Raw genomic sequence first — 19,237 nt, 5'->3', positions numbered from 1 at the left:
TAACACCCATTTATAGTCCATTGTCTGCTGGACACCTGTGTACTGAATAACCTATGGTGGAATTCTAGTTAAATTAGACATTTGTATTCTAAAATTTAGATTTTGTATTGTATGATAATACAAAGAGCATATGTGTGTCATGACTACAAAGACTGTCTATGACTCTTTTTTTTTTTCTTTTATCCATGGATAATATTAGTAGTCTATTAGTGATTTCTGTTATAATAATATAGTTGCTCCTGATATCATGCATACAGTTTTTTTTTTTTAGAGTGATAAGGTACCTGCATCACAGATGAGTCCTGCTGACTCAAACTTTCACAAGTATCTTCATACTGTTTGTCTCTGAGAGTGCATTGGACTGATATTCTGCATAATCATGGTCAAATAAGCTCTATCACTGACTACTGATGTTAGGGCAGTTTTTTTCTTTAGTGCATTGCAAAAGAAGCAGCAGATACATTGGAAATGCCAGGTATGGTTCACTTGTTTCTACAATTGAACAGGAACTGTTTTCTGGAATAGCACAAATGTGCGTAACTGTTCAAGTGTCTATGTTTAGGTCAAAGTGCTCAATAATGTGCCTTTGACCTTCATTATGTATACTTTGATTATGTTGTCCACTATGTTGAAACAAAAAACTCTTCTCACATTCTCCTCATTCTTTTTTTCCCTCAGTCCCATTCAACTTTATAGGCTCATTATAGGGGAGTGTCTTTGTCTCCCCATGTGTGAATCACATCAATATTCATGGCCATTGACTGTCTCTCTCTCACATACAGCCTTTGAGAGCTACATACAGCCTAACACAAATAGTATCTTACAAAATTTAAATCAATATATTGTTTTATGTGAACGAGTGTTCAGTATGAGTTTTTTGGCTGTTTCAGTGTTTTTTTTTTTTTTTTTTCACTAACCATGCATAAATGTAATTTTCTCAAAGACAAACTTTTACATACATGCTGCTCACATATTACTGTAGCAGAGTTTGTGCTGAATACAGTGTAATCAAACTTTAGCCATCAAAAAGTAACTGAAATAAGCACAAATGTCGGGGCATGGAGAGGGTTAACAATCTGGAGTGTTACCAATCTGGAACACACAGAGAAATGTATCTCAGAATGAAGGCTTGCATGCTAAGGCTTAACCTTGTTTCAAATTTGGCTGTATTTCTTCTGCCTTTATGAGCCAGAGATTCAGAGATCCACTTTTTCATGGAGACTCAAGATGTGCTGTATCTGTTTGTCTTGCTGGATGAAGACTCTGGACATAGTATGTCCATAGTGTGCGCAGATCTGCAACAGCTGGCTGATCAAATCACAGACACAGAGCAACAAACCTGGGCTGTCTTATATTCATTCTTGAGGACTACCAAAATACAGACAGCATATTACATTCCCCACCAGGCACAGTAATATACTTGACCACTGTTACACCACAATAAAGGATGCATATCACACTGTCCCACATTCAGCTTTGGGGCTTCATCTTTATCTTATAGTGACCTACAGGCAGAAAGTGAAATCAGTTAAACCTCTAATAATAAAAAGATGGATCTGGATTAGCTCACAGATACTGAAACATCATCATTTTCTGGGAGGATATGTGCATCCCTAGTAGGACATTTTTCAATAATATTAGACCATTGTTTATAGCAAAACTCAGACAGCTTTGTCATGCCAAAGAGGAGACTTACAGAAATGGGGATAAAATCATATACAACCAATCCAGAAACATAATGACAAATTAGATCAGAGTGGCTAAAAGGGGCTCCTCTGAAAAGCTAAACAAAACAGTTTTCAGCCAACGATTGGTCTGGTCAGGCTTGAGGAACATTACCAAGTACAGGACACCATATCCTCGATCTGTGAAGAATCAACAACTGGCTGAGGACCTGAATAGTCACTTTTCTCACTGTTGGGCCAGTGCAAGCCAGGGCTTTCAGTGGGCCAGGCTAGGCTAATAGCCTCGAACCTGTAGCACCGGGCCCAAAATCACCCTGCATTTCCACCATTGGGCCAGAAGCTCTGCAGCGCTTCACTAAAACCCGTTTTCTGCTTCTTTGAAGGGTCCACTATCATTCTGGTCCTAAAAAAAAATAAAAAATCACTGGACTTAATGTCTACAGACTGCTCGCTTTTATGTCTGTGGTCATGAAGCTGTTTGAAAAACTATTGTTGGCCTACCTTGCTGGATCCCCTTCAGTTCGATTACCAAGCAAATAGGTCTGTGGATGATGCTGTCAAAAAGGGACTGCATTATATCCTGCAACATCTCGACAGATGTGGGACTTATGTAAGAATCTTATTTCTGGAATTCAGTTCGACCTTCAACACATACAGACAGGATGTTGAACAGCTGGCTTTCTGGTGTGGTCACAACAACCTTGAGCTGAACATGGTCAAAATAGTGGAGATTTTAGTGGATTTCAGGAGAAAGTACCTCACACACACCATCATAAAGAGAACTGCAGTAGCAGTGGACTCCTTAAGGTTTATAGGCTGTACCATCTCTCAGGATCTGAAGTGGACACTCACATAGACTCCACTGTGAAAAAGGCCCAGCAGAGGTTGTACTTTCTCCACTAGCTGAGGAGGTTAACCTGCCACAGGAGGTGCTGACACTGTACTATTCGGCCATCATTAAGTCTGATATTCTTCGGATATTCTTATAGTGCTCCTATTTAAACAAAATTAGTCAAACATTATGAGCACATATTCGTAAACTCTTGCAAGTTACGTTGATAACAGAATTGTACCATATAGTATTTTAATTATACAGTATTAAGTATTGTCATAAGCTAGCCAAAACTAGCCAAAATATTAAAAAAAATAATAATAATATGAATGTTTGGACTGCATCATATTATAAACATTTACACCAGAGCAGATATACAAGTAAGGAACGCTTGTAAGCTACATTGAAAACTAAACAAAATATACAACCCGAATTCCAGAAAAGTTGGAACGTTTTTTAAATTTGAATAAAATGAAAACTAAAAGACTTTCAAATCACATGAGCCAATATTTTTTTCACAATAGAACATAGATAACATAACAAATGTTTTAACTGAGAAATTGTACAATTTTATGCACAAATGAACTCATTTCTAATTTGATGCCTACTACAGGTCTCAAAATAGTTGGGACAGGGTTATGTTTACCATGGTGTAGCATCTCCTCTTCGTTTCAAAACAGTTTGAAGATGTCTGGGCATTGTGGTAATGAGTTTCTGGAGTTTTGGTGTTGGAATATGGACCCATTCTTGCCTGATATAGGTTTCCAGCTGTGGAAGAGTTCGTGGTCATCTTTGACGTATTTTTCATTTAATGATGCACCAAATGTTCTCTTTAGGTGAAAGATCTGGACTACAGGCAGGCCAATTCAGCAGCTGGACTCTTCTACAACGAAGACAAGTTCTTGTAATAGCTGCAGTATATGGTTTTACATTGTTCTGCTGAAATACACAAGGCCTTCCCTGAAACAGACGTCATCTGAAAAATTTAAATATATTTCAGCATTCATAGTGCCTTCCAAAATATGCAAGCTCCCCATACCGTATGCACCCCCATACCATCAGAGATGCTGGCTGTTGAACTGAACTCTGATAAAACATGCTGGAATGTCTCCCTCCTCTTTAGCCCGGAGGACACGGCGTCCGTGATTTCCAACAAGAATGTCAAATTTGGACTCGTCTGACCATAGAACACTTTTCCACTTTGAAACAGTCCATTTTAAATGATCCTTGGCCCACAGAACACGACGGTGCTTCTGGACCATGTTCACATACAGCTTCCTTTTTGCATGATAGAGCTGTATTTGGCATCTGCAGATGGCACGGCGGATGGTGTTTACCGACAGTGGTTCCTGGAAGTATTCCTGGGCCCATTTAGTAATGTCATTGACACAATTATGCCGATGAGTGATGCAGTGTTGGGCCCGAAGACCATGGGCATCCAAAAAAGGTCTTCGGCCTTGTCCCTTACGCAATTTTCTCCAGTTTCTCTGAATCTTTTGATGATGTTATGCACTGTAGATGATGAGATTTGTGAAGCCTTTGTAATTTGACGTTGAGGAACATTGTTTTCCACAATCTTTTTGCACACTCTTTCACAGATTGGAGAGCCTCTGCCCATCTTTACTTCTGAGAGCCTCTCTAAGACATCCCTTTTATGGCTAATCATGTTACAGACCTGATATCAATTAATTTAATTAGTTGCTAGATGTTCTCGCAGCTGAAACTTTTCAAAATGTCTTGCTTTTTCAGCCATTTGTTGCCCCCATGCCAATTTTTTTGAGACCTGTAGCAGGCATAAAATTTGAAATCAGCTCATTTAGTGGATACAAATTTAAAATGTCTCAATTTAAACAAGTGTTATGTTATCTATGTTCTATTGTGAATAAAATATTGGCTCGTGATTTGAAAATCTTTTAGTTTTCATTTTATTCAAATTTAAAAAACGTCCCAACTTTTCTGGAATTCAGGTTGTAGTCTAAACATTCATATAAATATGATTTATAATATGATATTAAAAAAAAATATTATACACTATAAAATTTAACTATTCAGCCGTCATTGAGTCTGTCCTGTGTTCATCTATCAGCCACCAAATCAAACAGAAGGCAACTACAACAGACAATCAGGACTGCTGAGAAAATTATTTGTGCCCCCCTGTCCAACATCCATGAACTTTACACCTCCAATGTGAGAAAAATGGCTAAGAAAATCACTTTGTACCCCACACAACCAGCCCACTTTCTCTTGAAAATGTTGCTCTCTGGAGTGCCCGAACAGCCAGACACAAGAACAGCTTTTTCCTTTAGGCCATCTTTCACCTGAACAGTTAAAACTTCCAACAGGGTCTCTTCATTGTACATATAACATTTCAATGATATAACTATTTTGTTTACTTATTTATTATCTACCTCTGTATATTCATTCCACTTAAATTTGCACAAGACTGTGTATAGCACATTTGTACACATCCATTTCGCACATAACTATATATCCATACATAGAATATCTACATATACGTAATTCTGTATATTGTGCATTTTATGTATGTTAATTGCTGTATTATATTTAATTTTATTGCCTTTTTTTATTATTGCATTATATACCTTTTTATTGTTGTTATCCCTATGTATGTCTGTGCTTCTTTTTTCTGCACTGGAAGCTCCTGTCACCAAGACAAATTCCTTGTCTGTGTAAACATACTTGGCATTAATATTAATTAACTCATTAATTAACTCATTCTGATTTGTTTACAATCACAATAAAAACAAAATGTTGTAGTCTTTGTAATATACAGAAAACAAATATACTACCATCTTGATCTCTGTGAACTTCATTCTGGGGTGTGAAATGTCTACTTTTAATATCCTACAATTCACATAAAATAAATAAATAAATTCTCAGATGATGGAATATGCATGAAAATAAAGACAAGATCAATACCATAAAAGCATCAAGTTTCATCATAAGATTCATTGACTTTCCTATGCATTTGGAAGATGGCACTCTCTTTTCAGATGGCTCTGGACAGTGAGGAAGAGTTTACCATTTCCTGAGAAGAAGATTACAACTCTAATGACAAACAATTGCATTTGAAGAGGGACTTGATCCAGTGGAGGATATACTTTCTGACAAGTATGTAATTTATTCTTACCTACATTACTCGCATTACAACTAGTTATGCTAGCTTATTCCAAACTATATTTCCAGACAGAAATGTTGGAATATGAAATACCCTTGATAGAGGTACAGTAGCTTTTAATATCTAAATGTCATACAAAAACTAGTATTTAAATTGTATCATGTATAAAATATATTATTTTTATATTGTATTATAAATCATATTTATATAAATGTTTAGACTATATTTTGTCTAGTTTTCAATATAGCTAATAGGCGTGAAAGAGTTCTGAAAGAGTTGACAATCTCCATATCAAAACACAGGGAAAAAAGAAGCAGAAACAAGCAATAAAAGCATTGCTTATGCACATTGCAGTCTTTGTTCAAAATTTTGCCTCAACTTAAAAAAAAAAAAAAACACTGGCTTTTTCCTTTCAGAAACCTTTTCTGCTGACACCCCAATATCGCTGTTGACAGGTTTTAGGTGACTAAGAAACAAATGGCAGCATTTCAACAGTGTGTCCCTTGCTGGGTCCAAGGGCAGGAGGGATCAATCAGCCAGTATGGACAGTGTGGCTGCTCGTATTCCCCCTCATAAGGACTGGGGGCCTGGGCACTGCACGCTGTTTAAGGCAAAGACCAGTCTGAGGACAGTTGTTGCCTCTCGGGCAGCTGGGTAGAATAGAAGTCCCAGTGCCAAGGTGTTCAGATATCAAAGGCTGACACCCTTGTGAGGCTGCTCTATCAATCCCACCATCTTCAGTGATTCTTGGGAGAGTATCCTCAGGTGGGGTTCCCGCCCCATCTCCGTTCAGCAAGTTTGCTGGAGAATGTTGACCACCCCCTCTTTGGAGGGTATCAGGGCATGTTATTTTCCACACAAGGTTGGGCACTCCGCTCTCAACGGGTCTCCAATTGTAAGTGTGAATCATACTCTGAGGATATACAGGTTCATGACGTTAGCATTCAAGCTTATCATATCTCAAACTTAGTGCATGGATGTGACTCTGGCTCCATTGTGACTCCAGGGCATCGGTTAACGGAATGTTTACGGTGGCTAAAATACTGCCTCATCAATGTAGTTTGTGTTTGTAAATATCTGCTGATGTGTTAATGTTTGGAATGTGCTATAAATAAGTATGGCCTATGGCCCATCAACAGATATAGTGCATCAATACCCATCAGTTTACTTTGGACAGTATAAGCTAACAACGTTTTATTTATTTATTTTTAGGAATGTGGCTGCATCACTCTCGCCTTCACCAGCACCTCACACAGGGAGGGCACGCATGTGCCAGTGTGATTGAGAATCATAATGAGTAAGTGCATAAATGTAATATTTTACAGATGCAATTTTGTTTACATACTTTGTCATTGCACTTGTGCTTGTATGGCCTTACAAAAACTGTGCTGCCTTTGTTTTGCATGGACACTAGTATTAGTGATTGGTAATGATAATATAGATTCTTTGATTGCGTTACCTGCTGGCTCACTGTTGTTTGTTTGTTTTACATATGTGACAAGACACCTGATGCAAAGAGAGCCAAGGCAAACAAGCACACAAGCTACAGGCAGTCCACTCTGACATGGAAGACAGAGACTGACGTTGACATGGTTTCACAGACTCTGAGATTACTGCCCGCATGGGAACCTGGACCCCAACTGAAGTCTGTTGACTCACATTCCCCCTTTAGTCTATTCAAACTCTTTTCTTATTTATTTATTTTTTTTGTGAGAGTGCATTGCCAACTGCGCCACAACACCAATGTTCCAGCTGCCAGGGTTACTGCAAACAGCTGCAAATATAAATGGAGAGATGTCAGCATCAGCTGTACTGCTACATTGGGCTTCTATTCTGCATGGCCATGGTGAAGGTGAGCTCCATCAGGGATGACTACAGGGACAGAGCAGTCTTTTCTCTTTGCAACAGTTATGTCAAGGGACATAACTCAGCCAAATGCAGACAAGGAGAATGACAGAAAGAGGCGCACAGCTGAACATGACCATCTGTTTAGGGTAAAACCCCTCATGGATACTATATGTCATGCTTGCAAAGATATCTGTCATCCTAGAAGAAATTTTGCTGTGGATGAAAGAATGGTGGCATGCAAAGAAAACAGGAATGACAAAAAAGGAATGACACAGCACATGAAAGCCAAGCCAGCCAGGTGGGCTTTCAAGTTCTCCCTGCACTCTCATCAAATTGATACAGTGTGGACTTTTCGATGTACACAGGAAAGAGCCAGGCCATGGACTGCACTGTCATTATGCTGTGACGTCTCTTTTGAACAGTAAAGTTTTAGTCTCTGGGTGCCATTTGTACATGAACAATTTCTACACACATTCTAAACTCCCAACAGACTTGTTTGCTATGAAGTTTGGTGCATGTGGGACTTACATGGACAGTAGGAGGGTCTGCCCACAGAATGCAGATAATTCACTCGTGAAAAAAATCTACCAGAGGATCCATCAGGTCCATATTCAGGATGGGCCTCTTGTGTTTGTGAAGTGGATGCATACGTGAGAGGTGTCTGTCTGTTCCAATTTTTTCCCATGTCCTGCACCTGTGACTGCATACACCAACACATTGACCTGCCAATATGCTATTACAGTACTACATTACACAGCAGAAAACCATGAACTGGTACAGAAAGACTTTTTGGACATTGCTACCACCAATGCTTTCATTGTGCACTAAAAGCTATATTGTAACATGACCCATAAACTGTTTTCAAGTGTGGCACAAAGATGTGTGATTGTGTTCAAATTTGTGTGCTCAAAACTGTGCCTTTGACACTTACTATTTACATTTTGATTATATTCTGCACTATTTTGTAATTAAACTCCATACAAAACAATCTTTTAGTCTACTCACATTCTTTTTTCAGACTGTCTCACATTATTCCATCTTGATAGGCCCATTAAGGAAGGGTCTTTGCCTACACAGGTGTGAAACTCATCATTATTCATGACCAGAGAAAGCACGTTCCGGGGGAGGAGAAATGGGAATGCGGGGGCATCGCGATGTGACCGCAAACGGCACTTTCACTTTCGCGATCAAACTTTCACGCCACTGTTCATGACCATTGACACTCCCTCACATACAACCTTTTTAACCCAAAAAGTGTCTCACAAAAGTTAATAAATATATTGTTTTATGTGAATGAGTGGGCATGATGATTTGCATACCATTTTGTAGCAAAATCTCTAGTCTACAAAAAACAGTACTCAAAAGGTTTGTGAACAAATGTTCAGTATGTGAATCACAATCCTGATTTCCACAATCTTGATTAGTACAACAAAAATGTATTGAATTTTCCTGTATTTTTTTATTATTTAAATGAAATTTTTACATTGCTTTCTTTCCTGATTTCAGGTATCTTATCGTGCCAAGCAAGGAATGATCCACTTCGCTGTGGTGAAGATAGCAGCGGTTTGGATTCTGGCCTTCCTTCTCTATGGACCGGCCATCTTGTTCTGGGAGCAGCTGACAGGCAGGAGTCGCGTACCAGACAACGAGTGTTTTGCTGAGTTCTATTACACCTGGTACTTCCTGCTTTCTGCTTCAGTGGTCGAGTTTTTCTCACCTTTTTTATCAGTGGCTTTCTTCAACATCAGCATCTACCTCAGCATCCGTCAGAGGAGACTCGGCAGTAAAAAAGAATCCTGTCCTCCAAAATGCCAGGATGCTGCAGCTCTACAGGGGAAGAAGACCCGCATGAGCGTACGAATCTGCTGGAACTCACAGACACTCAAAAAGACAAGCGCTTCAGACAGCGAGAAGCGCTCGGAAAGCGACGGTCTGTCAATGCGGTGTGTTCAGCGCTCACGTCTAAGGCAGGACAAGAAGATTGCTAAATCTTTGGCAATAATCGTGTGTGTTTTCGCAGTGTGCTGGGCACCGTACACTCTGTTAATGATTGTGCGAGCGGCGTGTAGAGGTGACTGTGTGGCACACCACTGGTATGAGGTGACGTTCTGGCTGCTGTGGCTGAACTCAGCAATCAACCCATTCCTTTACCCTCTGTGCCACAGCAGCTTCCGTAGGGCCTTCTTCAAGATCCTGTGTCCACGGCAGAGGTCCACCATACCCCTGACAGACCATCCATCCAGCACACACAGATAGTCTGAATGATCTAAGGACACCACACATGTATTAAAGACAGTGTAAAAAAAGAGGATTTAAGTGCCTATACATTTAAAGGAATGTTCCCGGTTCAAAACAAGTCCGTTGACAGCATTTGTGTAGCATAAAAAAAAGCCACTAGACTTTAACATAATGGCCCGGTTTCACAGACAGGGCTTAGCCTATAAAGCAACGAGAATACTTTTTGTGCGCCATAAAAAAAAAAAAAAAAGACTTTTCAACAATATGTAGTGTATATGTATTCAAAACACTGCTTCGGAGCCTTACGAATCTTTTGTTTTGAATCAGTTGTTCAGAGCGCCAAAGTCACGTCACATTTCAGCAGCTTGGCAGCTTGATACACGATCCGAATCACTGATTCGAAACAAAAGATTCGTAAAGCTTCGTAGCAGTGTTTTGAAATTGGCCATCACTAGATATTGTTGAAAATTCTTCTTTTTTTTTTTTGTGCACAAAAAGTATTCTCATCGCTTTATAATATTAAGGTAGAACCACTGTACTCACACGAACTGTTTTAAATATGTTTTGAGTACCTTTCTGGATCTTGAGAGGTTCGGTGACATTGCTGGCAATAGAGGCCTCACTGAGCCATCAGATTTCATCAAAAATATCTTAATTTGTGTTCCGAAGATGAACGAATGTGGAACAACATGAGGGTATTAAATGACATTATTTTCATTTTTGGGTGAACTAACCCTTTAAAGGTGCTATATGCGATTTCTCAAATTTGTTGTTGAACACTGTTGATTATTTGAAATCAACCCAAACAAACCCACCCCTCTCTTCATTGCTCCACCTCCAAAACTCACACTCCAATCCTAACCACTATGCTCAGAGTCAGTCTCTAACCCCAGCCCGATCACTGCTGGCATGCGAGGCGAAAGCACTACCAATGAGCTTAACACCTCATTCTATAGCAATTGTCAGAGTGCAGTAGTATAACTGCAAAAAACACACGGAATGCGAGTGGATGTCTGTTTATCACAGCTGACGCACAACGCTTCATGAAAAATGAAAGTGCAGATGATGAACTAATGACAAGGAAGCACAAAAAATGAACATACAGTACACACAAGTAAATACAAACAAGAGTTTGTTGTTAATCGCCAACAGCACAGCAGCTCCAGACAATCAAAACTCAGTGTTACTTACATGATAAGAAATCAAAGCAGCCTCCGCGTCTCTTTTCAGGCCTTCCCACTTAGCTCTCTCTAGCACTGGAAAGCTTATCTAATATAAACGCAGGTCCTAAAGCGCTTGCCCAGTCATAAACCTTCAATTCAAGTGATATTCTTTTGAGCTGTTTTGTATTGTGTCCCATCTCTCATTCTGTAGGTTTTTTTTTTTTATTATTATTATTTTCAAATTTCCTCTCTCCTCGACCGTCATACGCCCCCTAATGCTTATTGGTTAGACGTTTGTTGTTGGTATTGGCCGACTAACTTCCAAACAGTGTATTTGAAATAATATTGGGTCCACCTTTAAGCCTTGTCTGTGAAACCAGGGGAATATCTGCTAACATTAGGCTGGTGTCATTACTTAACCTTTTTCATGAAACATATACAATAGTTCAACTTCACTGTTATGACAAAGTATGGATTTGTAAACCAGGAAACTTATGCACATAAACAGAAGTTCATACACCTAGAAAAGTAGATGCACTTCAAAAAAGTATTGGGAAAAGTATTTATTTAGAAGTAAAAAGTACATTATTATTTTTCATTTCTTTAAAGGGGTCATGACATGGATTATTTTATGGATTATTTTATTATTATTATTTTAATACATTCGCTGATGGTTAACTTAAAATGAACTATTAATAATGAACTACTAATTTTGTTTGTTCATTTGTTTTGCACAATATATATAATAAATAAATAAATAATCATATAGGATTATTTATTTATATAAATATTACATAAATAAATAATATATATATATATATATATATATATATATATATATATATATATATATATATATATATATATGATTATTTTCAATCCTCATTTGATCCTTTGTCTGAAATTATTTTTTAGGGGGCATCTCCTTTAAGGCTTGTCAGTAAATGTTATCATTGTTATGACTGGCTAATGTCATTGCATAGAAAACAGTATCAACGGCCACGCTCTATTGCACGCGAGTCAAAATGAATTCAGTGAGACAAATTTGATTTCTCATGTCATAACCCCTTTAAAGTGTTTTAACAAAAAATACAAGCTTCACATTTTATCCCTTCCAGGATGCCAGTCTGGTTTATGAAATAAAATGATGTAGTGGTTGGACATTATGCTAGCTAAAGATAAAATGTAAATTATTTTGAACTGAGAACATTCCTACAATGATGATAAATAAATGATTATAAATGACGATAAACACATGATGATCCTTATGAAAATTAGTCCAGTAGGGGAGACCAGAGATTGTAACAATAAAGTCAGTTGTAACTGCACCAGTTCCTGGGATAAGCTGGAGCCATGTTATCATAGTGTACATTATGTATAGTTTTTGTTCCTAGTGTCACATGTGCCAAGAATATATTTACATTGTGCATTTATATTTACAGTGGCAAGAAAGAGTATGTGAACCACTTGCAGAATCTGTAAAAATGTGAATAACTTTAATAAAATAAGAGAGATCATACAAAATGCATGTTATTTTTTGTTTAGTACTGTCCTGAGTAAGATAGTTTACATAAAATATGTTTGCATTTAGTTCACAAGACAAAACAATAGCTGAATTTATTAAAATAACCCCATTCATAAGTATGTGAACCATAATACTGTGATTTATAATATTAAGGTAGATTCTTAATACTGTGTGTGGTTACCTGGATGATCTATGACTGTTTGCTTGTTTTGTATGGTTGTTCATGAGTCTCTTGTTTGTCCTGAGCAGTTAAACTGAGCTCTGTTCTTCAGAAAAATCCTCTGGGTCCTGCAGATTCTTCAGTTTTCAAGCATTTTTTGCATATTTGAACCCTTTGCAACAGTGACTGAATGATTTTGAGATCCGTGTTTTCATACTGAGGACAACTGAGGGACTCAAACACAACTATTAAAAAAGGTTCAAACATTCACTGATGCTCCAGAAGGAAACACGATACATTAAGAGTCAGGGGGTGAACACTTTTGAACAGGATGAAGATGTCACAATTTGTCTTATTTGGTTTAAATATCATTGTTTTTCATTTAGTACTGCCCTTCGGAAGCAACAGAAGATACTTGCATGTTTCCCAGAAGAAAAATTAAGTACAATTTACCTTGATATTTGAATTAAAAAGTGTTCACCCCCTGGCTCTCGTATTTCCTTCTGGAGCATCAGTGAATGTTTGAACCTTTTTTAATAGTTGAGTTTGAGTCCCTCAATTGTCCTCAGTGTGAAAAGATGGATCTCAAAATCATTCAGTCACTGCTGGAAAGGGTTCAAATATGCAAAAAATGCTTGAAAACTGAAGAATCTGCAAGACCTGAAGGATTTTTCTAAAGAACAGAGCTCAGTTTAACTGTTCAGAACAAACAAGAGACTCAAGAGATGAACAACCATCACAAAACAAACAAACAGTCGTAGATCATCAGGTAACCACACACAGTATTGAGAATCAATGGTTCACATACTTTTGAATAGGGCCCTTTTAATAAATTCAGCTATTGTTTTGTCTTGTGAACTAAATGCAAACATCTTTTATGTAAAATATATCTTACTCAGGACAAAAAATAACATGCATTTTGTATGATATCTCTTATTTTATTAAAATTATTCACATTTTCACAGATTCTGCAAGTGGTTCACATACTTTTTCTTGCCACTGTACATTAGCACTGATACTTTTAGAATTTAATGATAGAATATCATATATTAGCATTTCAAGTCAAGTTTGAACCAGTTTGAAAAAGTGATTAGGTGTTGCAGATGTCTAAATGTATTAGTTGCACAATGGTAAAAGTGTTTTGAGATCATAAAATAGTGTAAGGAATGGCATGAAAATAAGTCTTTATTAATCAGAATCTGCCCCTGTAATTGTATTTTGTGAAAAGAAATAGTTGTTGGTGTTTTATAGCCACTAGTGTTTATTTCAGCAAATTGCAGTGAATGGTATATATGTTTTTGGAGGTCTGCAAAAATGTAGAGTTATGTTTTTAAAATGAGCCTACTAACTTGTTATTTTACCATATAGGCAGAATGGAAAAAAAGGAAACTTAATTAAATAAGGTTTAGGATAGTTTTGGTCTGTACTATTTAACTTTTTTTTTTGAAAAACGTGTCTGATGTTTTATACACCCTTAATTTAATCAAGCTGTGAGCTCTTTAATAAGTGGCTCACTCATTTCATCATTTTGATTCATATGTGATTGACAGTGATGATGTCTGAGTGGGTAAGTTGTTTACTTTGTAATTAGTCACTCCATTTCCTGCCGTATGACCCACTCAGGATTTGTGCAATGATTGCGAGCATGAGAAGTGGGCTGTGGGCATGAGCACATTGACAAGGTAATCAGCCCATCAGAGCGATAGAGACTTTCAACTGTATCTCGATGTTCTACTCTTACATTCGCATCACGCTATACGAGCACAATGGCCTGATAAGGAGAGAAAGCCACATGGAGGCCTAATCTGGCACAGTTGCCTGAAAAGGTCACGTCATGAGATTTCAAATCTAGAACATACCTAACATACCCCACCCCCCTTAAAATGAAAAACAATAAATGCTGACATTGTCTTCCATTGTGTGCAACATACACATCTCAGAAATGTTTTAGTATTTCATAATTCTTTAAAGCTTGTGCAGCACACTCTATGGGCAGCATATGCCTCTTTTATTAACCCCTACTATTATTACAAACTACAATGCTGCCATAAATGCTTGAAGTCTGCTTATTAGCTTCTTTAACTGTGAAATAGACACACATTTGTATGATTATGACCCTCAGATGTTACAGTAAGAATAGGGTTAAATTCTTAAACAAATTAAGTTGGTTTAACTGTACTTTAGGCATTGTAGATCTTCATTGTGCAGTTTGCTCCTGAGTAGTTTCTTATTGTTCTCATATTCAGTATAATTATTTATTTCATGAAAATGTATTTTACCTTTTTCAACATTTTTACAAACATACACATTCATTTAAAATCAAGTATTCAGTTTTTACAATATTAGCATTTGTGTTTTGCATTATTTGTATATTATAAGCAAATGTATTTCACATTATACATTATGAGCTTTTAAGAAGTGTTTTTCTTTCAGATGGTGACACACAAACAAATTCTTAATCTATGATTTAAATTATAAATAGAGCTATTGTTCTGCTAGGAATTATTTAGAAATTAATCCACATTTAATATGTTTTTGAGGGATCATAAAAGTCTGTAAAATATGAACAAACTTGTATAATTTTGATCTTGTGGTTAAGACTAAATTGTATACACTACCAATCAGAAATTGGACATACATATTTTTTAGGCTATTACTATTTACAGATTTCAAAATAATACTAAAGTCATCGGAATATGTGGTGGAAAATATTTCACAAATCAAAACTGTTTTAGACCCTTTGCCTTTTTAGAGTTCTGCACACTCTTTTTTCTCAAGTTCTCATGTGTGGCCACTTTTCTTTCAGCATCTGTTCCAACTTTTGACTTTTAGTGTATATTTGGGCTGAAGTTAAAACATTAGTGAACTACTTTAACATTAAAGTGTGTGATACCACTAAATGTCCTACACTGTCACTGTTCTAAATGTAACTGCCTACAGAGAAATCAGACTCATGCAATAATGCCTAGATACCAATACACTTCCTGTGAACTATAGTACTGTATTTTCTAGTATTTCACAATGAATACATGAATAACAAAATTATGACAGTCTGCATTAATCCTGTATACAGGCAGACAGACAGATCTTCTGCTGAGCTTGTTGTGCTGACTGAATTTTTCCATTAGATGTCACTGTTGATCCTTCTCTTGAACTTCAATGAACCTCTGACTTTAATTTTGGGGTTTAACAGCATAACTCCAGCCCTTCACCTTTTTTTGTTTTTTTCTCTTTTTTTCTTTTTTTGTGTCTCAAAATCGATTTTGTTTTAAAACTCATATTTGAATCCATACAATTTATAGTTTGCATTCAGCACATTGATTTAATTGGGGCCCAGTTTACTCCACTAAAACATCTGCTCATCTATATTAATATTACAAATTATAGTCAGATACAAGGATGTCTCTGTAGAAAGCAAAATCTTTTTCTCTGAGAATCAGCATTTACCAATACAGATATTCATTTAATAAGGATTTACTCTTAATGTTAAGAACTCTTAAGTTTTGAACTCAAAACAATTAGATTAATTCCAAGATTGTGTGTAGCATTTGACTGATTTACATTTAGTATGATCAATTAGTAAAGATTTTCTATGATATGCTTCGAATGACACTTGACAATAATAGTTGCTTCCATAATCCATAATCCAAGTTCAATGGAAAGGTTTGTAAATTGTAATCCATTTGAAAGTGTTTGTAATGCAGTGGCTGTACAAATAAATGTTTCAATATGAATAGGAAAGGGAAAAAATATATCTAAATGTGAAAAAGGAAAATAAATTATGTGATTTTAAAGGCAAAAAATGTTTTTAGTGCCAAAAGGATGACGTAGTAATTTAATAATCTTGCATCCAAATTCATATTACACAGAAATGCTGTTTAAATTATACTCAGAGTTTGATATTTTGAGTTTTTAATGGGATAGACCTACTGAGAGGGTGACCCTTTTTTTTTTTGCTTTGCACTGTTTTTAGAAGTAAGGTTAATTCATTCAGTAATGTACATTTTCATGTACAAATCTCCAAACCACACTTATAACACCACTATAGTCATTCCTTCAAATCCTGATCTCTTGCTTTCTTTTGGTTTAATCACCAAAACAAAACAGTATAATCTTTTTCTAGTTTAGTGCTTTTATCAATCAGTTGTTTGAGTAGCCAACAATGCAAGAAATCACCCAATGTTTCAAATCACCATTGTTGCTGAATTAAAGACGTTACAGTATTTCAGACTACAGTTAACACATTATAAAATAGACTTACATTACTTAACTTATTTAACTGACTAACATCTGTAATATTTGAAATATTATCTATACATCGCCAACAGTCTCCCTTCTTCTGATGCATCCCTAATAAAACTGATGTTTACAGTCATTGATTGTGTCCTCTCTTTTGTTCTCTATCCTGCTCTTTGTTAACATATTTTAAAATCTGAACTAGAAGAGATGCAAATGAAGTTTGATTGTAATAGCATCATGAAAGGCAGTTACTGTGCATAAATGTTTATATAAATGAAATATTATCTGTTATAAAATGTGCACTTTTGCTGATCTGTTATCAGATTAGTATGAAGAGTTAGTATTAAGAATTTACCACTTGCTTGTTAAAATAGTACCAAAGCAATTAAAAAACAACAACAAAAAAAACCAATGTGGATACAGTGTTTCACTGTAATCTTTGAGTCTTCTCTAATGCCATTCCTTTAGAAGGTCCCTGAGGAATGTCAGAACAAGAAGTGATAATGACATGAAACATACAGACAGAAAAATGTGACATGCTTACATAACATATCCCATAAATATCTCTGACAAGTCACAAGATTATTCTGTTGTTCTTTAATACTCATCTCCATTTTAATGACATGAGAGAAAGATGCTGCTCCATTTTGTTCTGTATTTAATTAAGTTTCCTTTTCTTTCTTCAAAAGAAAAGCAGAATAAAAGACAAATATCAAGGATAATAACAAACAGAATGAAGTGGCTGATCAGGAGTGCTGTTTGTCATGAACAATATGCTGTTTTAACAATCAACTGCTTATCATTAACTATACTGAGCGTTTGGGGACTTAGATGGATGAGCTGCTTGTAGATGAAAAGAGAAAAAAAAAGGTCTGCAAAACAATAAAACAACAGAATAGAATGCTTTGAACCAAATCATACAAGTCAGATGTTAGAGTATTAGGATACAGTATATACCAAGTTCTGTCGTATATAACGCTAGATGGCGCTAGCTGATGTGTCCTTAATGCAACCTGATGATTTACATCTTTTACTACATGGCACAAGCTGATTGGTTCTTGTCACATTTTCAGCCAATAAGCATGCTGCTAAACATTTAAATAGCTGGTTAGCATTCGCTATAGTAGTTTGCAGCGCACTTTAAGAGTTTCTCTGAAATTAAATATCTAAATAAGTGAAAATTCTTTTACTCCTTATCTCAGTGCATTATTGTGTTCGTCAGCCTTTTTTTTCCAAGTGTCATGTTTTACTGTCTTGCATTCGAGATAGGAGTAATTTACTAAGCTTATAAGCAGCAGTGTTTAAATTATCATATCTATATGGCAACAGCAGCAAGCAGTTTATGTAGCTGATGTGAAAATAACACATTGCTGTGTTTAGAAGATGAACGGAGGTCTTACAGGTTTGGAACGACATGAGTGTGAGTTATTAATGACATAATTTTCATTTTTGGGTGAATTAACCCTTTAATGTCAAAATACATTAACATGGATCAACTCTGATCAACTTTTTTGATCAACTCTTAAGGAGTGCTAAGTAGTCCTTCTAAACCGGAGTGTACCGCCCACCAGCTAGCTACAAAAAAATTAATAATCATATTTTTCAAAATTACTGCCTTGATCAACACAAAATAGGTGTCATTTGAACACTTAAGAGTCTGAACTTTACAATGAATGTAGCCAATTTGATACCTCCTAAGTAGTGCTGAGTTATTTGCTAATAAAAATAAATGCTCTCATAATTTATGAAATACTTTTTTGTACTATGTAGAGGAGCTGACACATGAGAGAAAGAGAGAGCAGAAGCTGCCGGTCTGCAGCCCACGGCCAGTTTAATGGCACGTTTCGTTACCCATCACTAAATAACATGTTCATATCAGAAAAAAGTATATTGCTGAACTCGGTCGAGACCAATGACCAAGTCCGAGACAAGTCCGAGTGCAAATGCAACGAGTCCAAGACAAGTCCGAGACAATAGAAAAACGTCTTGAGTCTGAACTCGAGTACTACAGCACTACTGCAATGTGTTAAAAACATCATACAGCTCAGATAGTCATATGTCATATGTCATTTGAAAGGTCTCACGGAGTAGAATACAAGAAGCATTATTGTTTTGGGCTTTGACTAAACTTTAGTGAGTTTTTGTACGTGAAGCCCTGCAAGACCCAGGTAAATAATATACAGATGCTGCATTTATGCCCCTTTTCACTCATAACTTCATGACCTGCTCTGTGGCTTGTTGAAAATGGCACATCATTATTTACAGCAGATTATCATGATTAAATTGAGTCCAAAATCAACATAATCCAATGCTTTGATCATGAGATATTCGTACTTAGCCCAGTATTCAACAGGCATTGACTTTAATTCTTTAGAATTTCTAGCCACAGCTTCAAACCTCCCCTGATG

At 36.5% G+C, this 19,237-nt stretch overlaps 1 protein-coding gene across 1 annotated transcript; it reads left to right on the top strand.

Moving 5' to 3' along the window:
- The first annotated feature begins 6,197 nt into the window (after nt 1-6,197).
- Nucleotides 6,198-9,966, top strand: LOC125251892 (histamine H3 receptor). The gene is made up of 3 exons (XM_048164988.1): nt 6,198-6,310; nt 8,551-8,581; nt 9,011-9,966. The coding sequence occupies exons 1-3, from the start codon at nt 6,198-6,200 to the stop codon at nt 9,758-9,760; spliced, it is 894 nt and encodes a 297-aa protein (XP_048020945.1). The 3' UTR covers nt 9,761-9,966.
- Nucleotides 9,967-19,237: the final 9,271 nt, after the last annotated feature.

Source organism: Megalobrama amblycephala, linkage group LG17, assembly GCF_018812025.1.
Source record: "Megalobrama amblycephala isolate DHTTF-2021 linkage group LG17, ASM1881202v1, whole genome shotgun sequence".
In the NCBI taxonomy this organism is placed as follows: domain Eukaryota; kingdom Metazoa; phylum Chordata; class Actinopteri; order Cypriniformes; family Xenocyprididae; genus Megalobrama; species Megalobrama amblycephala.
Note: the sequence above shows the minus strand (reverse complement) of the source record. Positions and strands in the feature narration are given on the sequence as shown.